The sequence below is a fragment of the Silene latifolia genome, chromosome Y (assembly GCF_048544455.1).
Source record: "Silene latifolia isolate original U9 population chromosome Y, ASM4854445v1, whole genome shotgun sequence".
NCBI classification, from domain to species: domain Eukaryota; kingdom Viridiplantae; phylum Streptophyta; class Magnoliopsida; order Caryophyllales; family Caryophyllaceae; genus Silene; species Silene latifolia.
Genome location: NC_133538.1, coordinates 42,067,977 through 42,084,846, shown reverse-complemented (window position 1 = coordinate 42,084,846; position 16,870 = coordinate 42,067,977). Strand labels below are relative to the sequence as shown.

Here is a 16,870-nt window from a genome sequence, read left to right as displayed (position 1 = left end):
CAAAGGTCCAAATCCTTACAAAATTGAAACCCTCAAAAAACTATACGGATTACTTATACAAAATTACAGAAAAAGGAGTAAATCTTAATTAAGAAGTAAAAAGATGATTAAAAGCATGTTCTATTACTGATTTTTGCTCCCTTCTTGAAAAGGGCGATCGATTAGAGAGGAGTATTGACAGATATTTGAGAGAACTTAATTGTTGGGGGTTTTTAAGTAGGGGTATACAAATGGAAATTTTGGGGAAAAATGTACTGAAATGAGTAAAATGCGTACTGCGAAAATAAATTACGTTTTTTTTTTCAATTCGTAATTTTCGCAAAGGTGGTCAATTTGAAAAAAAAAATTGTCAGTTTTTGAACTCCTAAACACGAGTTATGGTCTTTTAAAGTTTTCCGGATCAAATGATTGGGTATTTAGTGCAAAATATAAAATGTAGGAGCACCTTGTAAATTTTCCGAACGTAGATTTACGGTATTTTTTTAAACAAAAATGATACTATTATCAGCAACTCTACTATAAACAGTCTTATATCATAAGACTGATCCAATAGGAGAAAAGTCCAAGCAAAACATTGAGATATTAAGCTTTTGATTTATTTTGATAACTTTATACTTTATAATGAAAACTAATATAAAACTAACATATTAACTAATTTAAAATATTAGGTTATTAAAATAAAAGTATTATTTCATATTTTATTAAGTAATTTTTATTGAACTTATGCTATTGGCTAGTCTTACCTAAATATAGGTCTTATTTTTATTCCATAACTAGTTTAACACCCGTGCAAAGTTGCACGGGTATGTGTTAAAGATTTAACAAAAGATAAATGAGGTACAACTCCGAATAAAAATTATCTTGATGGATGAGTTAGAAAGTAACTACTCCCTTCTGCAGTCCTGCCCAATCATTAGTTTACCTTTGATAAAAATACGTCTCATAAAGAATAAAAAAGGTAAACAAATGGATAAGACGGAGGAAATATGTAGTGTAACTCAAATGATTGTTTACGTTTGATTAATATTTTTCACACAAAAGAATAAAAGTATAATAAGCTTTTTGGAGCCGGAGAAAGTCACAATTAAATAACTTCCCTTACATATAAAATATGCTGAAAATAAATATTGACATTAAATTGTGAATTGTCAATGCTAATTGCTAAGAACATCTTAAATTTTAAATGTTGAACAAATACCTACAATTGAACCGAATCTTGTTCATTTTAGTGCTTATGTATAAATATCTTCAGAAAGTAACTGCTCCCCCTTTTTAAAAGGGCTCATCCTACATAATACTCTCTTCCATCCACTCTAAAGCTAACATGGATCCACCACTTTTCGTGAGAGGAAAAATGGGTCCATGTTACCTTTGGAGTGGATGAGAGGCAGTATATGTAACACCCGCGAATTTTCTATTTTGACATTTATAATTTAATTAACCATCTACTGTCTTATTTATATTTTAAATTATTTAATTTAAATTAATTTCATTATTAAACATGATTTTTATAAATATTATATTTCTAAATCTTAAGTTATATAAAAATAAATATTTTGGTCGGATAATAATAATAATAATAATAATAATAATAATAATAATAATAATAATAATAATAATATTTTCCATCCTGAGTCGTAGTGGGCTTGAGACGTAAATTTTTAGTGTATATCGACTCAATTTTGCATGTTGGACCTAGTATGACTATTGGGCTCACATACTACTCTTTCCTCCTCATAAAAATCATGAAGGGAACCCTAACTACACCTCCCTCCTCAATTTCTCAGCACTCATCTTCAACCACCACCACCATTGTTACACCTTTCTCTTACAAACTTCAAAAACTTCATAACTTGCTCAATTCTTATCCGAATCAAGTGTTTTTCGCGTCTATCTCTTCTTCTCATCGCCCTCCATCTTTCTAGGTAAGAAAGGAACCGACTTTCCTCCTTATATAGGGCTGTCGAGCCATTTATACATGGTACCCTTTTTCCTAATTTCGATTCTTAGTCTTAATTTGTGTTTTCTTATGTTTAGGAGAAAGATTAGTTAACCCGGAAGTGGATTCTTGAAAGGTAGACGAGTTTATTGCGGATTTAAGTGCAAAAGGTAACGGTGATGGGTTACTCGACATTATGTCAAATTTGTGTGTTTATATGTTGTAGTTTGTCCATATGTATGTTAAAGATTGAATCTTTTCTTGTTTCACATGTTTGTTGTTGAATGAGTTTGTGTGAAAAACCATCTCATGGTTGGTTGAAGAAATTTCCAATATTTTGGGTTACATGAGTGTTTACATGGATGAATTAATAAAGAAACCGTCTTATTCATGCTTAGTAATTGTGTTTAATTATGTCATGAAATTGTTAGTTTGGAATTGTTTGAATTTGAATTGAATCTTGTGTTTTAATCCCTCTTTTATGCTTTGATTTCACCCTTAATACTTGTATAAAGTTACTTGGGTAATATATGGTGCAATTGAGATGGCAATGGCATGATAAAAAAATGATTTGGGGATGAAGATGAATTTGTTGTGTCGTGCAAATCAGTGATTTGCGCAGGTGCGCGCACCTAGGCGCAGGCTGCGCCACAGCTTGGACCAGTTTTCGTAAAATGGCCATAACTTCTTCGTTACTTGTTTGTTTGAGGCTTATGACCTACCGTTAGAACCGTAAGAGGATAAGCTATCACCTCCAACTGATTTCACCTCATTATCATGTTTATAACTCAAGTTATTACCGTTTGAAGTTGACCCTTATTGTAGTAGAGTATTAAACTTGTTGTTATAGATTGGGTTTTATGTTTCTTATTGGGTATGCATCTTAAACTTGTTTCTAATGCTTGTGTATGGTGTATTGACACTCTTTTATCATAGGAGCACCTGATATTTGTTATACTCTCGTACTTATACATGCTCCAAATGAATTGTTTACGTCACGTTTATATAATCATTGTTACTCGTATTTGTGACCCGAGTGTGACGGTTTACATTGTGTGACGACTTGACATTTCTTATTTTACCCTTTTGGACCTTTGGTCAAGAGTGTGAGCCATGTTTCCGTATGGGGTTATATTCTCCCTTTCGGACCTTTGGTCACGAGTGTGAGTCATGTTTCCAAACTAGGGTATCCTCCCGCCTTTCTTCGGACCTTTGGTCACGAGTGTGAGCAATGTTTCCGGATTGGGTTACGTTTTCCCTTTCGGACCTTTGGTCACGAGTGTGAGTCATGTTTCCGATTAGAGGTTACTCGACCTTTGGATACGAGTGCGTGCCATGTTTCGAGTCTTGGATATGATTGCTATATCGTTTGTCGAATCGGGTGACGCCCATCCCGAGAGTCTGGATCCAGGTTTAGACTAGGACCGTATTATTATCGTCGTCCTACCAAGAGGTTGGAGTCTACGTGTTTGTCTTGTGAGTCCATACTACGTAAATGTCTTGCTTGATTATGGTCATTGACGTGTCCTTATATACGAGAGTTCATGTATCCTATGATTGTTTGTGAGAGTCTTGGTCCTATCGGATACTAGATGTGAGATGCAAGCCTCTAGTTGCGATATGATCGCCGGGATCGATGTTCCCATCCGTTCTTATGGTGAGATGCAATCTCTTAACAATGTTTGTTAAGAGATTTTCAAAGTAATGGCTATGGTTTCCATCCATGTATTTTCTATTTAATTGATCTGTTATTTATCTTATTCATATGATTCGATGACTAATCTGATATCTATGTTATATTTCCTTGAAATGCGTGTTTTTGTCTAAACGACCGTATTCGTGTCTTCCATATTATTTTAATTATCTCACATGAATAGTTGAGTCGAGTTAATATGAAATTGGTTGACTTAGTTATTCTACTCCCTTGAATGCATATTTAATATAATGTACCATGCCTATCTCATCATGAATGTAATATGCCTGTCTCATTATGATTATCGTTTATATCCCCTTGTTTATTATTATTCAAGTATGATGTATGATCAATATGTTTAATTAAGTTCTTGCTTACTTGTATTTTGACATATTGTGGCCGGGAGAACCCTGAGTTACTCCCCATCGACCGTATGCGTTCATGTTTACATGAATGACGGGTTTGTGATGCAGATTATATGGGGGAGACGTGTGAGCTAGCGAGAACGTTTACCCTTGGACTTTAGTTATCGTTTTCATAGACTCACCTATCTTTAGACTTGTGCTTATTCGTGGGATATATTTTCCCCAACGCACTTTGTTTTTAATTGTAAAACTTAATTACACTACTACAAAACTCGTTATGGACATCAGTCGATGGACATCGGATTATCTGGAAAACCGATGTACATAACATGCACATCAGTTGTTTGCAAAAAACTGATGTGCATATAATTATATGTACATCGGTTGCGTTAAAAAACACATGTCCATTATTTCTGATTTTAAAGGACATGTGATATTTAATAAAACCCATGTCTATATAAAATTCATGGACATAGGACATTGCATTTAACCAATGTGCATCTAAAATGAAAAATATAGGCGGCAAAAATATTTGCCTCACCGCCATCACTTATAATTTTAATTACATACATTCTACCCCAAATCCTCTCCCTCACTCTCACTCCCAAACCCTAACCCCCAAAACCCTCACATAATTTCTTTTGTGACGACAATCTGTCACATAAAGGAATCTGAAAACTCGGTTTTGTGACGGACTATCCGGGATTTGTGACGGACTTGTGACGGATAAACCGTCACATACTTCTTTATTCTGAAAAAAATATCGCATACTCCTTCATTTCCCCCAAATCAATTTCAATCACACTCAAAACCTAAAATCGCCCACCACATCGCCCGTCACCACCACCGGCCTACCACCACCACCACCGGCCTCGCACCACCGGCCTGCCGCAAGAGGCATGCCTCCGACCGCGCCCTTGTCCTTCTCCTTTCCTCTTTTTCTTTGGTGCTCTTTTTCTCTTTTCCTTTTGTGGTGCCTCCGACCACGCCTGCACGGCTGTACCACCGGCCTGCCACCACTAGAGTTCTTCTTGCCCTATTACGTCATTTAATTAACTGTATTTGATGAATTGTTAATGGTTCTCTCGATTACAGGTTCCCTTACTTCTTAGCATCTTTGGCGATATCAATGTTCGCTTTATTTGTGTTTGTTATCTGCTTTACACAAATAAAGCAAACATTGATGGTTCTCTCATCTGCTACTCGCTTATCCTCTTGTTTCCAGCTTGGAGCTTGCAATGGAATAATTGGACCAATGAGGGTAATGCTTACTGTCATATTATGACAATATAAAACCGTTTCACAGGAGAGTTACTCTTCTTCTAAAGTTTGCTTCTTTTTTGTAATGGGCAGGCTTATGTCACCGAAGCTTGTCGTGTTGGGGTTGGTGTCCTTAACAGTTAGTGCAAGGACTTATAAACCTCTAAAAGGATCAAAGGGCATACTTTTGGTATTATTATCAGTTGATCCACGTTTATCAATAACGGTTGGCTTGCTAGATAAGTTTGACGTTATTGTCATACAGATGGCGGTGATCAACTGGTCCCTAAAAGTCACACCTATAGGATACGTTCGAGAGACGTGACGGTATGAAAATACAGTCATGTAGATGCCAAAATTGACTAACCAGTTAGTCCGAGTTATTTGACTAGTAATTAGTCAAATATGTGATGTTGAGATATTATATTTAATACGGATTAAATATCATGGGCTAAAGCGAATTAACGATTAATTCAGTAAAATTAAATATACGTGATTTATATTTAATTAAATGTATATTAAAAATAATTATACAATACTGTTTTGTCGGACACGTATTAATAATTGCTAACCCGTATTATTAGGCGATGCCTTAATTTCAGATAACCGATAATGATTTATAATACAAACCCGTCATATACATTTTAGTATTTAACGAATAGGACCTCGAGTTAAAACCAAGAGGAAGTGGAAGCCCACTTCCCCTTGTGGGTCACGGTTTTGGCCGAAATAGGAGAACAAAAGGAGACCTCCTCCTTCGGTTAAACCTAATCATCATTTGAAACAAAAATTAGGGTTTTGAAGAGTATTCTTCTACGAAAAACCCGAGATCTCTCATCTCGACAAAACTCACATCAGTTCTCCCTATATTGCAAGGCAATCGGAGAACACTGTACTAGCACAAGGGCATATCTCGGACAAAGTCTTGGGTGTAACGATTAGGAGGAAATCTGCTTTGATTTCTGTTCTTTACGCCACAATTTAAAGGACCCGAGGTTATTTCTTGTTCCTTATCGTTTCTATTGTTTTTATGTTTTATGACAATATTCGCATGTCTAAATTTACGTTATAGTCCTGCAATTTAAGGGGTAGTATACGGATATTAACTCACAAGTGGTATCAGAGCGAGGCCACGTGAATTTTTCATGTGTTTTTCATAAAACGTTTTTGAAACGATGATTTTTACGCTTTGAAAACCGTGCCTAGTATACACGGCAGATTTTTTTTCAAACCGTGTCATGTATTACACGGTAATTTCATGTTTTTTCGATTTGGTTTTTGCATATTGTTGTTTTATACAGAGATTATAACAATATGTCATGTTTTGTCAATTGTCAAATTTGTTTTAATGCGTTTTTGATCGAATTTGCAATTGATTTTGTCTCGAAATATGTTTTCACGAGGGTTTTGAATTTTCCAGAGATTTTAGCACTCGATCGACCATGTTTTTAATCGATCGAGTGGCTTTTTAGTATATTTTTTGCTCGATCGAGTCCTGCTTTGTACTCGATCGACCCATTCAAAATTTTTTTGCTCGATCGAGTCCTTCTTTGTACTCGATCGACACGCTTTCAAAACCCCTCCGCTCGATCGAGTTGTCCTCGTACTCGATCGAGCAGATTTTCTTGATATAGGTACTCGATCGACCTCCAGGTTAGTCGATCGAGTACTCCCTGACAGCATACCCCTCGATCGACTTGCGGTTGATCGATCGAGCCCTTTGTTCCTCGATCGAGCACTTGTGTCCCTGGATCGAGGATTTAAATCTTTTGACTTTGAAAATTTGTTTCTTTTGATTTAAATTTTCTTTTGGCTTCTATATGTACTTTATACGGATATAGTACACTCGCTTAATAGTGAATCGGTTCACTCACGTACCATATAGTTGTTTTAAAGCGTCTTTAAAATGACGGATTGTAATGGATTAAAATTAAATGATAGAAGCGGTTTTATCACATGAATTTTAATCATTAAAAGGTGGTTTGGATAATTTTAACATAATTACGGAATTATGTCACGAATGAATTTGTTTTTAGTTGATGCATTTTATTTATCGTTAATTATGAATGCCGTGAATGCCTTTTTATTACGTATTTAATTTTTACAATTGATTGTAACTTAGTGTGGCCTTAGTAGAACGTGTTACCGTAATGATGGAACACGGTCTTGGTTGTATTTTGAGATCTTGTATCTCCGTTTTGGATTTTTCACTTGTAATTACAGTTTTAATTAGAATGTAAATAGGTTTATATTTTGTAATTATAAATTTGTAATTTTTGAGAAGACCAAAGATGGAGACCAGATGCTCACTCCCGCTACTTGGATCAAGATGGAACATCAAGACAAGCTTTTCGGGTCCAACGGTGGATTCCAAAGTTGTATTATGTTCTTTTACTAGGATAGGCCACACTAGGAAATTTTTATTTACGTTTTGCATTACTTTATTTATTCATTGTTACGATAATTTGCATCATTTTCCGCCTAAAAACCAAACCACCTAATTATTGCATGAAAACTGACACATATAGAGGTCACGAGTTAGTTTTCATTGACATTCTCATGTCACACGTTTTAAGCCATCATCCAAATAAATTCATTCACGACGGACGCTAGTTATTCGTTCACTTAAAATGAATTATAATTTAGTTGATGGGATCTTCCTCGTATAAACTAAAATTGAGAACGGTCTTTATAGGTCAAACTCAAATGAGTCCCTTCTTCGTCGGTAGGCATACTATGACCCCTTCTACGTCGGGTAAGTTGGAACCGATTGACCTATTTTATCTCAACACTATGGTCACTCGTACGATCCTGTGATCATGGTGGACTATAGATAGGATTTGAGTAAATCTATCGACCAAGAGTTCTTAGGAAGAATTAGCTAAACAGTTGGCTTATCGGTTTACGAAATTGAGTCTTGGGATCACTTGTATCATTCTTGAGGGAGATCAATTATGCAAGTGGGAGAGTCTACATGTTTAAAATGAATTTTAAAATAGACTTAAATCACCTCGATGAGTTGCTTATTTCGTTTTGTTTTTCTTCTTTTTCAGTGTAGATCACGTATTAAACTGCTAAACAACAAATGGCTGGTTCAAGTGATAACCCAATGCCAAGTGCCACATTGGACCGTGAGTCTTGGCTTAGGATCTTCATGAGTCGGATGAATCGGTCTACTCGATCAAGAATGACGGATCCAACCGCGGATCGGGAGGCGGCATTACGGAATCTGCCGCTGGCGACGGGAAGCTCGGATATCGCTTGAGCCCATGCCGTTAAACCCAGGCCCCACGGCTGGAATAAACGAGATCGACAAGTATAACGATTTCGCTTTAGAAGCGGGTGCGGTAAAGAACGTACTTATTTTTGCAATGGAACCCAATTTGCATAAACGCTTCATAGCCCATGGTGCAAACAAGATTTTCACCACGCTCACTAAGGAATTCTCGAAAGCACCGAGAATCGTGACCTATGAGCATACCACTCGCTTCTTTGATGCGAGACTCGAGAAGGGCCAACCGGTTAGCCCACACATTCTCAGCATGATTGAGAATGTCGAGAAACGGAGACCTTTAATCGTAACATCAGCGAGAATATTGTTATCGACCGTATTCTTCACTCACTCCACGATGGTTATTCGCAATTCAGAGCGAATTACTATATGAATGATTTGAAGAAAACTCCCCATGAATTGCACTCCCTCCTCGTACAGCCCGAGAAGGACATGAAGTTCGGTGGGAGTTCGAAACGAGATGTTCTCGTTGTGTCAAACAAAGGGAAAGGTAAGGGCAAAGCTCCGGCAAACCTAACGATGAGGTAAGGCGAAGTTCAAGAAGTCGGGTTCGGGGAAGAGTGGTCCTGGTGAGGCGAGTAACTCATCGGGCATGACAAAGAGCAAGAGTGAAAACATGGAATGCCATCATTGCCACAAGATTGGGCATTGGAGACGCACATGTCCTGTTTATCATGAGGACTTAAAGGCAGGTCGTGTTAAACCTGTTGGTATGTCTTCTCTCTCTTCTACTTTTATTCATATGATTGAGATTAACCACGCAAGTTACGGAACTTGGGTACTTGATCTTGGTTGTGGTTTCTCATCTGTGTAATCATGTGCGGGGCTCGAAACATCGAACCCCTCGTAAAGGGTGAGGTGGACTGCGTGTTGGGAATGGAGCAAGAGTAGCCTGCCATCTCAAAGGGGACATATGTGATCCGACTTCCAAGCGGATTTGAGTTATCATTATATGATTGCTATTATGTTCCTAGTCTTTCCAAAAACATTATTTCGGTTTGCGCTTGATAAACTTGGTTTTTCATTTGTAATAGAAAACAATGCTTGCATTTTCTCATTACACGATATGATTTCTGACAAGGCGAGTTTCCATGAACGGAATTTATGTTTTAGATCGGACCTCGGAAATATTACACGTAATGAATAAAAAGTTAAAGGTTGGTGACAAAGATCAAACGTATCTATGGCTCTGCCGTATGGGACACATTAATGAGAAACGCGTAAAACAGCTCATCAAACATGGAGCTATCTCGGCCTTTGATTTTCAATCATTTGGCACGTGTGAATCATGTCTCATCGGTAAGATGACTCGGATTTCCTTCAAAGGTGTTGGAATGCGCGGCTGCGACCTATTAGGGCTCATACACACGGATGTATGTGGCCCTATGTCAATCACCGCACGAGAAGGCTATAGGTATTTCATCACTTTCACGGACGATTTGAGTAGATATGGCTATGTCTACTTAATGAAGCACAAAAGTGAATCCTTTGAGAAATTCAAGGAATACGAAAATAGGGTACAGAACCTATTAGGTAGAAAGATTAAAACACTGCGTTCGGATCGTGGTGGCGAGTATCTTTCTCACGAGTTTGATCAACACCTAAAGGATTGTGGGATTGCCCTACAGTTAACTCCACCTGGAACACCTCAGTTGAATGGTGTGTCCGAACGGAGAAATCGAACACTACTTGATATGGTTCGATCCATGATGAGTCACACGGTTTTACCGGATTCATTATGGGGTTATGCTCTTTTGTCGGCCGCTCTAATACTTAACCGAAGTCCGTCTAAAGCTGTTGACAAGACTCCATATGAACTATGGAAGGAACGGTCCCTAACTTGTCCTTTATACGGGTTTGGGGGTGCGAGGCTTATGTCAAGTGGAGACTGAAGATAAGCTCGGCCGCGATCGGTCAAGACATACTTTATAGGTTATCCTAAAGGATCACGTGGTCATTACTTCTATTCGCCAACCGAACAACGTGTTTTTGTTGCGGCTAGTGCGACATTCTTAGAGAAGGAATTTCTCGAGAATGCAAAGAGTGATAGAACCTTCGACCTGTCGGAGATTCCAGAACCAAACACCGAGCAACCATTGGAGGAACCTATTCCTTCAATCCCGGCTGCGGTGAACATTCCTGAGGAACCTAGGAGGTCGGGAAGAGTCTCTATTCCTCCGGACAGATACATTGGTATGGTCGAGGAACATGACATAGATGACGTTCTACTCTTAACGAGTAGTGAACCCGCAACCTATAAAGGTGCCATGACCAGTTCTGACTCAAAGCTATGGCTTGAGGCCATGCAATCCGAGATGGACTCCATGTATGAGAACAACGTGTGGGATCTTGTTGACTTACCTGCTAAGGTTCGTCCCCTTCAATGCAAATGGCTTTACAAGATAAAGCATTGTGGAAGGTCAAAGCAAGACATCTACAAAGCACGACTAGTTGCAAAAGGTTTCACCCAAGTGCCAGGTTTGCACTACGATGAGATTTTTGCACCCGTAGTTATCTTTGCGTTCCATTCGGATTATCTTAGCGATCGCCGCTTTTCATGACTATGAAATTTGGCAAATGGACGTGAAAACCGCCTTCTTAAACGGCTTTTTGGAGGAAGAGTTGTACATGATACAACCCGAAGGTTTCATCGATCCTGAACATCCTAAGAAAGTATGCAAGCTTAAGCGTTCCATTTATGGACTTAAGCAAGCATCAAGGAGTTGGAATCATCGCTTCGACCAAGTGATAAAAGAAAATGGATTTACTCGATCCGTCGAGGAACCATGTCTATATATCAAGTCGAGTGGGAGCAAGATTGTCTTCCTAATATTGTATGTTGACGACATACTCCGGATTGGGAATGACATACCTCTCTTAACTTCGGTGAAAGTATGGTTGAAAAACCATTTCCGGATGAAAGATCCGGGAGAGGCACGAGAGAATTCTAGGCATCCGTATCTATCGAGATAGATCACGACGGATGTTATCTCTCAGTCAGGAGTCTTACATAGACAAAGTCCTAGAGAGATTCAGCATGACTAACTCCAAGAAGGGGTTTCTTCCTATGGCTCCAGGGGTGCATTTGAGCAAGTCTCAGGCACCAGAGACACAGGAAGAGAAAGAGCGCATGACACGGATTCCTTATGCTTCGGCTATAGGATCAATCATGTATGCCATGATATGCACACGTCCGGACGTGGCATATGCATTGAGTATGACAAGTCGATTCCAACAACAACCAGGTGAACCACATTGGTTGGTTGTCAAGAACATTCTTAAGTACCTCCGGAGGACTAAAGATTGGGCATTGACTTATGGAGGCTCCCAAACGCTATGCGCAACCGATTCTGCAGATGCTAGCTTCCAAACGGATCGTGATGACTCGAAATCTCGGTCAGGATTCGTTTTACTCTTAATGGCGCTGCAGATCAGCTGGAAGAGTTCGAAACAAACTATTCAAGAGATTCTACGATCGAGTCCGAGTACTATGCGCGTACGAAGCTACAAAGGAAGCGATATGGATGCGTCAATTCTTACATGGACTATCGATAGTGCCTAGTTCGAATGACCCGATCACCATCTATTGCGACAATAGTGGTGCCATCTTCCAAGCTAAGGAGCCTAAGTCTAGCAACAAGTCTAGACATGTACAACGGAAAGCTCATCTAATCCGGGATTACGTGGAGCAAAAGACAGTAGTGATAGAAAAGATTGCTACTGAGATGACAACATAGCGAGATCCTCTCACTAAAGCATTACGACAAGATAAGCATGAAGGGCACGTTAATTCCATGGGAATTAAACGTGTTCCTAAGTTGTAGTACTCTTTTATGGATCGGATTCATTCTCTCTTGTACTCTATACGACATCATCGTTTTGATATTTTATATATATATTTTGTTTTTCATGTGGAATTGTACGACGATTTTGAACACCACAAAGTGAACTGAACAAACATCATATCTTGTTAGTCCTTAATTGCCCACATGAGCTGATAACTCGGCAATTATTTTGTGACGTTGGTTGATGGTGGGTTCAACGAGCCATAAGTCAACCGGTTGTGACCGACCAATCACAGAGGCGATTTATACGGATATTTCGTAGGACACCATTGTGACATCGACGTGGAGTCCTAAATGTTTTATAACATTCGTTGCCCGGTCGTGGATAGGACTTCCATGGTGATCCTTAGAGTCGAATCTCTTGACTATCATTGTCTCTTGAGACTACGGCGATTTTGGGTGACTTTGGTTTCTTTCTCACGGTCATCCGTAACAGGGGCCAAGTAGATTTTTTCTGGGTCATTTCATCTTTGTGCTTAGATCGGAAGGAGTCGAGTTGAAGGAAATATTCAGCCTTTATCGGGTACTCGATATTTCTCAGGGCCACTCGAGGAGTCAGAATCGAAATGCATGGCCATGCTCGGATACGGATTCGTTTTATCGGTTAAGTTACTCTCTAGTCGGGGAAACCACTCTAGATACAGATCGATTGTAAAATACGACCTTTGCGGATCCAGATCTGCAAATTGTTTTACATTGAGTGGGAGAAATTTTTAAATGAATATGAGAATCGGTTATCGCACATACACTTGTACGGACAAGTGGGAGTTTGTTAGAGCTTGTGTCCTCCAGTTAGTGCGGATAACGTCATTGCACATGCACTTGTACGGACAAGTGGGAGCTTGTTGGGGTTGGTGTCCTTAACAGTTAGTGCAAGGACTTATAAACCTCTAAAAGGATCAAAGGGCATACTTTTGGTATTATTATCAGTTGATCCACGTTTATCAATAACGGTTGGCTTGCTAGATAAGTTTGACGTTATTGTCATACAGATGGCGGTGATCAACTGGTCCCTAAAAGTCACACCTATAGGATACGTTCGAGAGACGTGACGGTATGAAAATACAGTCATGTAGATGCCAAAATTGACTAACCGGTTAGTCGAGTTATTTGACTAGTAATTAGTCAAATATGTGATGTTGAGATATTATATTTAATACGGATTAAATATCATGGGCTAAGGCGAATTAACCGGTTAATTCGTAAAATTAAATATACGTGATTTATATTTAATTAAATGTATATTAAAAATAATTATACAATCTTTTGTTTTGTCGGACACGTATTAATAATTCACTAACCCGTATTATTAGCGATGCCTTAATTTCCGATAACCGATAATGAGTTTATAATACAAACCCGTCATATACATTTTAGTATTTAACGAACCGGACCTCGAGTTAAAACCAAGAGGAAGTGGAAGCCCACTTCCCCTTGTGGGTCACGGTTTTGGCCGAAATAGGAGAACAAAAGGAGACCTCCTCCTTCTGTTAAACCTAATCATAATTTGAAACAAAATTAGGGTTTTGAAGAGTATTCTTCTCTGAAAAACCTGAGATCTCTCATCTCGACAAAACTCACATCAGTTCTCCCTATATTGCAAGGCAATCGGAGAACACTGTACTAGCACAAGGGCATATCTCGGACAAAGTCTTGGGTGTAACGATTAGGAGGAAATCGCTTTGATTTGTTCTTTACGCCACAATTTAAAGGACCCGAGGTTATTTCTTGTTCCTTATCGTTTCTATTGTTTTTATGTTTTATGACAATATTCGCATGTCTAAATTTACGTTATAGTCCTGCAATTTAAGGGGTAGTATACGGATATTAACCCACATGTCGTAGGGAGCATCAACCTCTTGGCGTCTCATTGGTATGTGTACAATATATGTCTATACTCGACTTTGTGTTGGTTATTATGGTTTTTAGTGTATTGAGTAGAATATCTTGATCGTTTCAGATAATGTCAGCCTGGGGGATTGGTTTGGTAATAGGCCCGGTAATTGGTGGTTTTCTGGCGCAGGTGCATTCGTCTTCTGTTTTGTCATTCTGCATCAATGTTTGCTTTATTTGTGTTTGTTATCTGCTTTTGGCTGTCAGTATGTTCTCCGTATTGTGTCCCTTACCACGCTTTAGTTGAATGATGCATGCTACTGATCAGTAAACTGTTGTTGCAGGAAACCCTGCACTCGCATTCTGCAGAGGATAAACTTAGATTTAATGATGTTGAAAAATCGCAAAGTACCCAATCAAAAACCTCCAATTCCTCGCTCACCCTTCTCAGAAACTGGCCTTTGATGTCGATGATCATCGTGTTTAGTATCTTTCAGATGCACGATACCGCATACAGTGAGGTATTTGCAGTTTCCAACCATATATGTTTATTTGAGGTTAACTGATACGGATTCAAGATTAAATGTGAACATTTGATTTTTTCGAGGTATTCTCATTATGGGCGATGAGTCCTCGGTCATTAGGAGGATTGAGTTTTTCAACTGACAATGTTGGCCAAGCTCTTGCAGCAGCAGGTACTCGGAGCATTGTTCTGATTTCTGATGACTGTTTTTCAGCCACGACTATATAAACGAAATATATCTTAGTAACAAGGGTGCTCAATGATTGTAGGAATTGGTATGTTAAGTTGTAACCTACTTCTGTACCCGGTCTTAGGAAGCTCTCTAGGACCGTTGACAGTCACTCGTACTGGAGCGGTAATGTCTTGACATTGATGAAACTTTAGTTTGAGTTTTGATCTCGACACTGATACTCTTGCTTTCTATGTGAAGGTTCTTAGTATACTTCTGCTAACTTGTCTCCCTTTCACTACTAATTGCTGGAACAGTGTAATGCTTACTGTCATATTATTTGAGATTGTTTTTGTTATATTATTTTTGTTATGCTCTTATCCAAAGGTAGATAATGTTGCATGAAATTATCTTATGGCGTTAGCTGTTCTGCGATTACTCTTTTAAATTTCAAATAGTTAAACTAATTTTAGTAGTTTGATTAACTATTTTATATGATTAAATGATTGACAGATGGAGATTCATCGTATATATATTATTTTGGAAGCTTTATCGTTTAGTAGCTTGTGTTGATCGTTTCCTTTACAAGTTGCACACTGTAAGTTTACTTTCTTATACACTGAGTATATGTTTAATTTCGTTCTACTCTTCTCTACAGAGTACTCCCTCCATCTCAATCATTTATTTACGTTTTTTTTATTCTTTGTGAGAGTTATTTTAATCAAGGGTAAACAAATGTTTGTAATGGGGAGGGAGTATAATTTCGAATTAATAATTTGATTTTACCTTGAAATTAATGGGAAATGTTTTTTTCCTGAGGAAATAATGAAGAATGTTATAATACGTGTATTTGGCTAAACTAGGCGCGTTAGTTTGTTAGGGCGACTTTCACAAATCTCTTCTACTGGACAATAGTTTCGAAACCATAATGCATTCTACATTGTCCTTGTTAAGCTTTGATTTAAGTTCTCTTCTATCTTGTGTTTTTGGACGTTTTTAACTCGAACAAGATTGAGATGAACCATTGTATTTACAGCTGGCTAAACATTCAAGTAGTTTCATTTGCTATACGAAGGAGAATTTTAAATGGTAAGCTTCAAAGAGTACTCATTTAATTTCTATCTTATGATTAGAAAATTATTTAACCCTTGTCCTTCAGTATATGTACTTTTTTAAATTTCTAGTAACAGTGTTCTTTTTTAACCATTAACTGAAAAGGAAGCCACTATTGAACCCCTAAGGTTACGACATGTCTATAGTTAGGATGAGTGGTGTATGTGTCTCGTTAGTTATATAGGATCTTCTATGTTGATATTTTGTTTTCTCGTTAACTTTCTTGTGTTGAACCAGATTGTCGTGGTAATATGCCCAATGGGAGATGAGCAAATCTGAGGCTGCCAAGTAGTCTTGTCTCTTCGGCCTTTTTTTTAAACAATTAGTCAGTTTACATATCGGTTTATATATTTGTATAGATTAGTCGTCTAAGTAAATTGGGCACATTATGTAATGAAATTTTTTTGTAATTGGCTTTGGATAACCGATTGATGATTTGATTGTATACAGATATTTTTTGTTGCTTATGGAATCATTTTGCATTGTCATCGTGTGTACGACTAATATGGGCAACATCGTAATATTTTTTTTTATAAAAAATAATAATTATAGACATCGGATTTTTGCAAAAAACTGATGTCCATTGATCAAATAGACATCGGTTTTCCTAAAAATCCGATGTCCATTGATCAAATAGACATCAGTTTTCCTAAAAATCCGATGTGCAAATTTTAATGGACATCGGTTTAAAATCCGATGTCCATTAATCCACAATGGACATGACCAAACTCTACATCGGTTGTGTATCTGATGTCCATATAGCGAAAAGTCCGATGTCCATCACAAGTTTTGTAGTAGTGTTATCTTTCTTTTCATTTTCGTTTGATCACTTAATGGT

The 16,870-nt window shown here is 38.0% G+C and overlaps 1 protein-coding gene across 6 annotated transcripts; it reads left to right on the top strand.

Annotated features, from left to right (window-relative positions):
- Window positions 1–4,580: 4,580 nt before the first annotated feature.
- LOC141634517 (protein ZINC INDUCED FACILITATOR-LIKE 1-like) lies at window positions 4,581–16,518 on the top strand. 6 transcript variants are annotated; one of them, XR_012539238.1, is made up of 11 exons: window positions 4,581–4,894; window positions 5,093–5,258; window positions 5,351–5,374; window positions 14,238–14,267; window positions 14,355–14,417; window positions 14,572–14,748; window positions 14,835–14,922; window positions 15,020–15,105; window positions 15,181–15,517; window positions 15,956–16,008; window positions 16,270–16,518. XR_012539238.1 is itself a non-coding variant. In XM_074446658.1 (10 exons), exons 1-9 carry the CDS (start codon window positions 5,127–5,129, stop codon window positions 15,490–15,492), a joined length of 717 nt encoding a protein of 238 aa, XP_074302759.1. In that variant the 5' UTR covers window positions 4,581–5,126; the 3' UTR covers window positions 15,493–15,517; window positions 16,270–16,518. The 6 variants fall into 6 exon arrangements, 2 of the variants coding, with proteins under 2 accessions (XP_074302759.1, XP_074302760.1); XR_012539239.1 differs by having other exon boundaries at window positions 4,581–5,258; window positions 15,181–15,237; window positions 15,433–15,517; XM_074446658.1 differs by lacking the exon at window positions 15,956–16,008 and having other exon boundaries at window positions 4,581–5,258; window positions 15,181–15,237; window positions 15,433–15,517.
- Window positions 16,519–16,870: the final 352 nt, after the last annotated feature.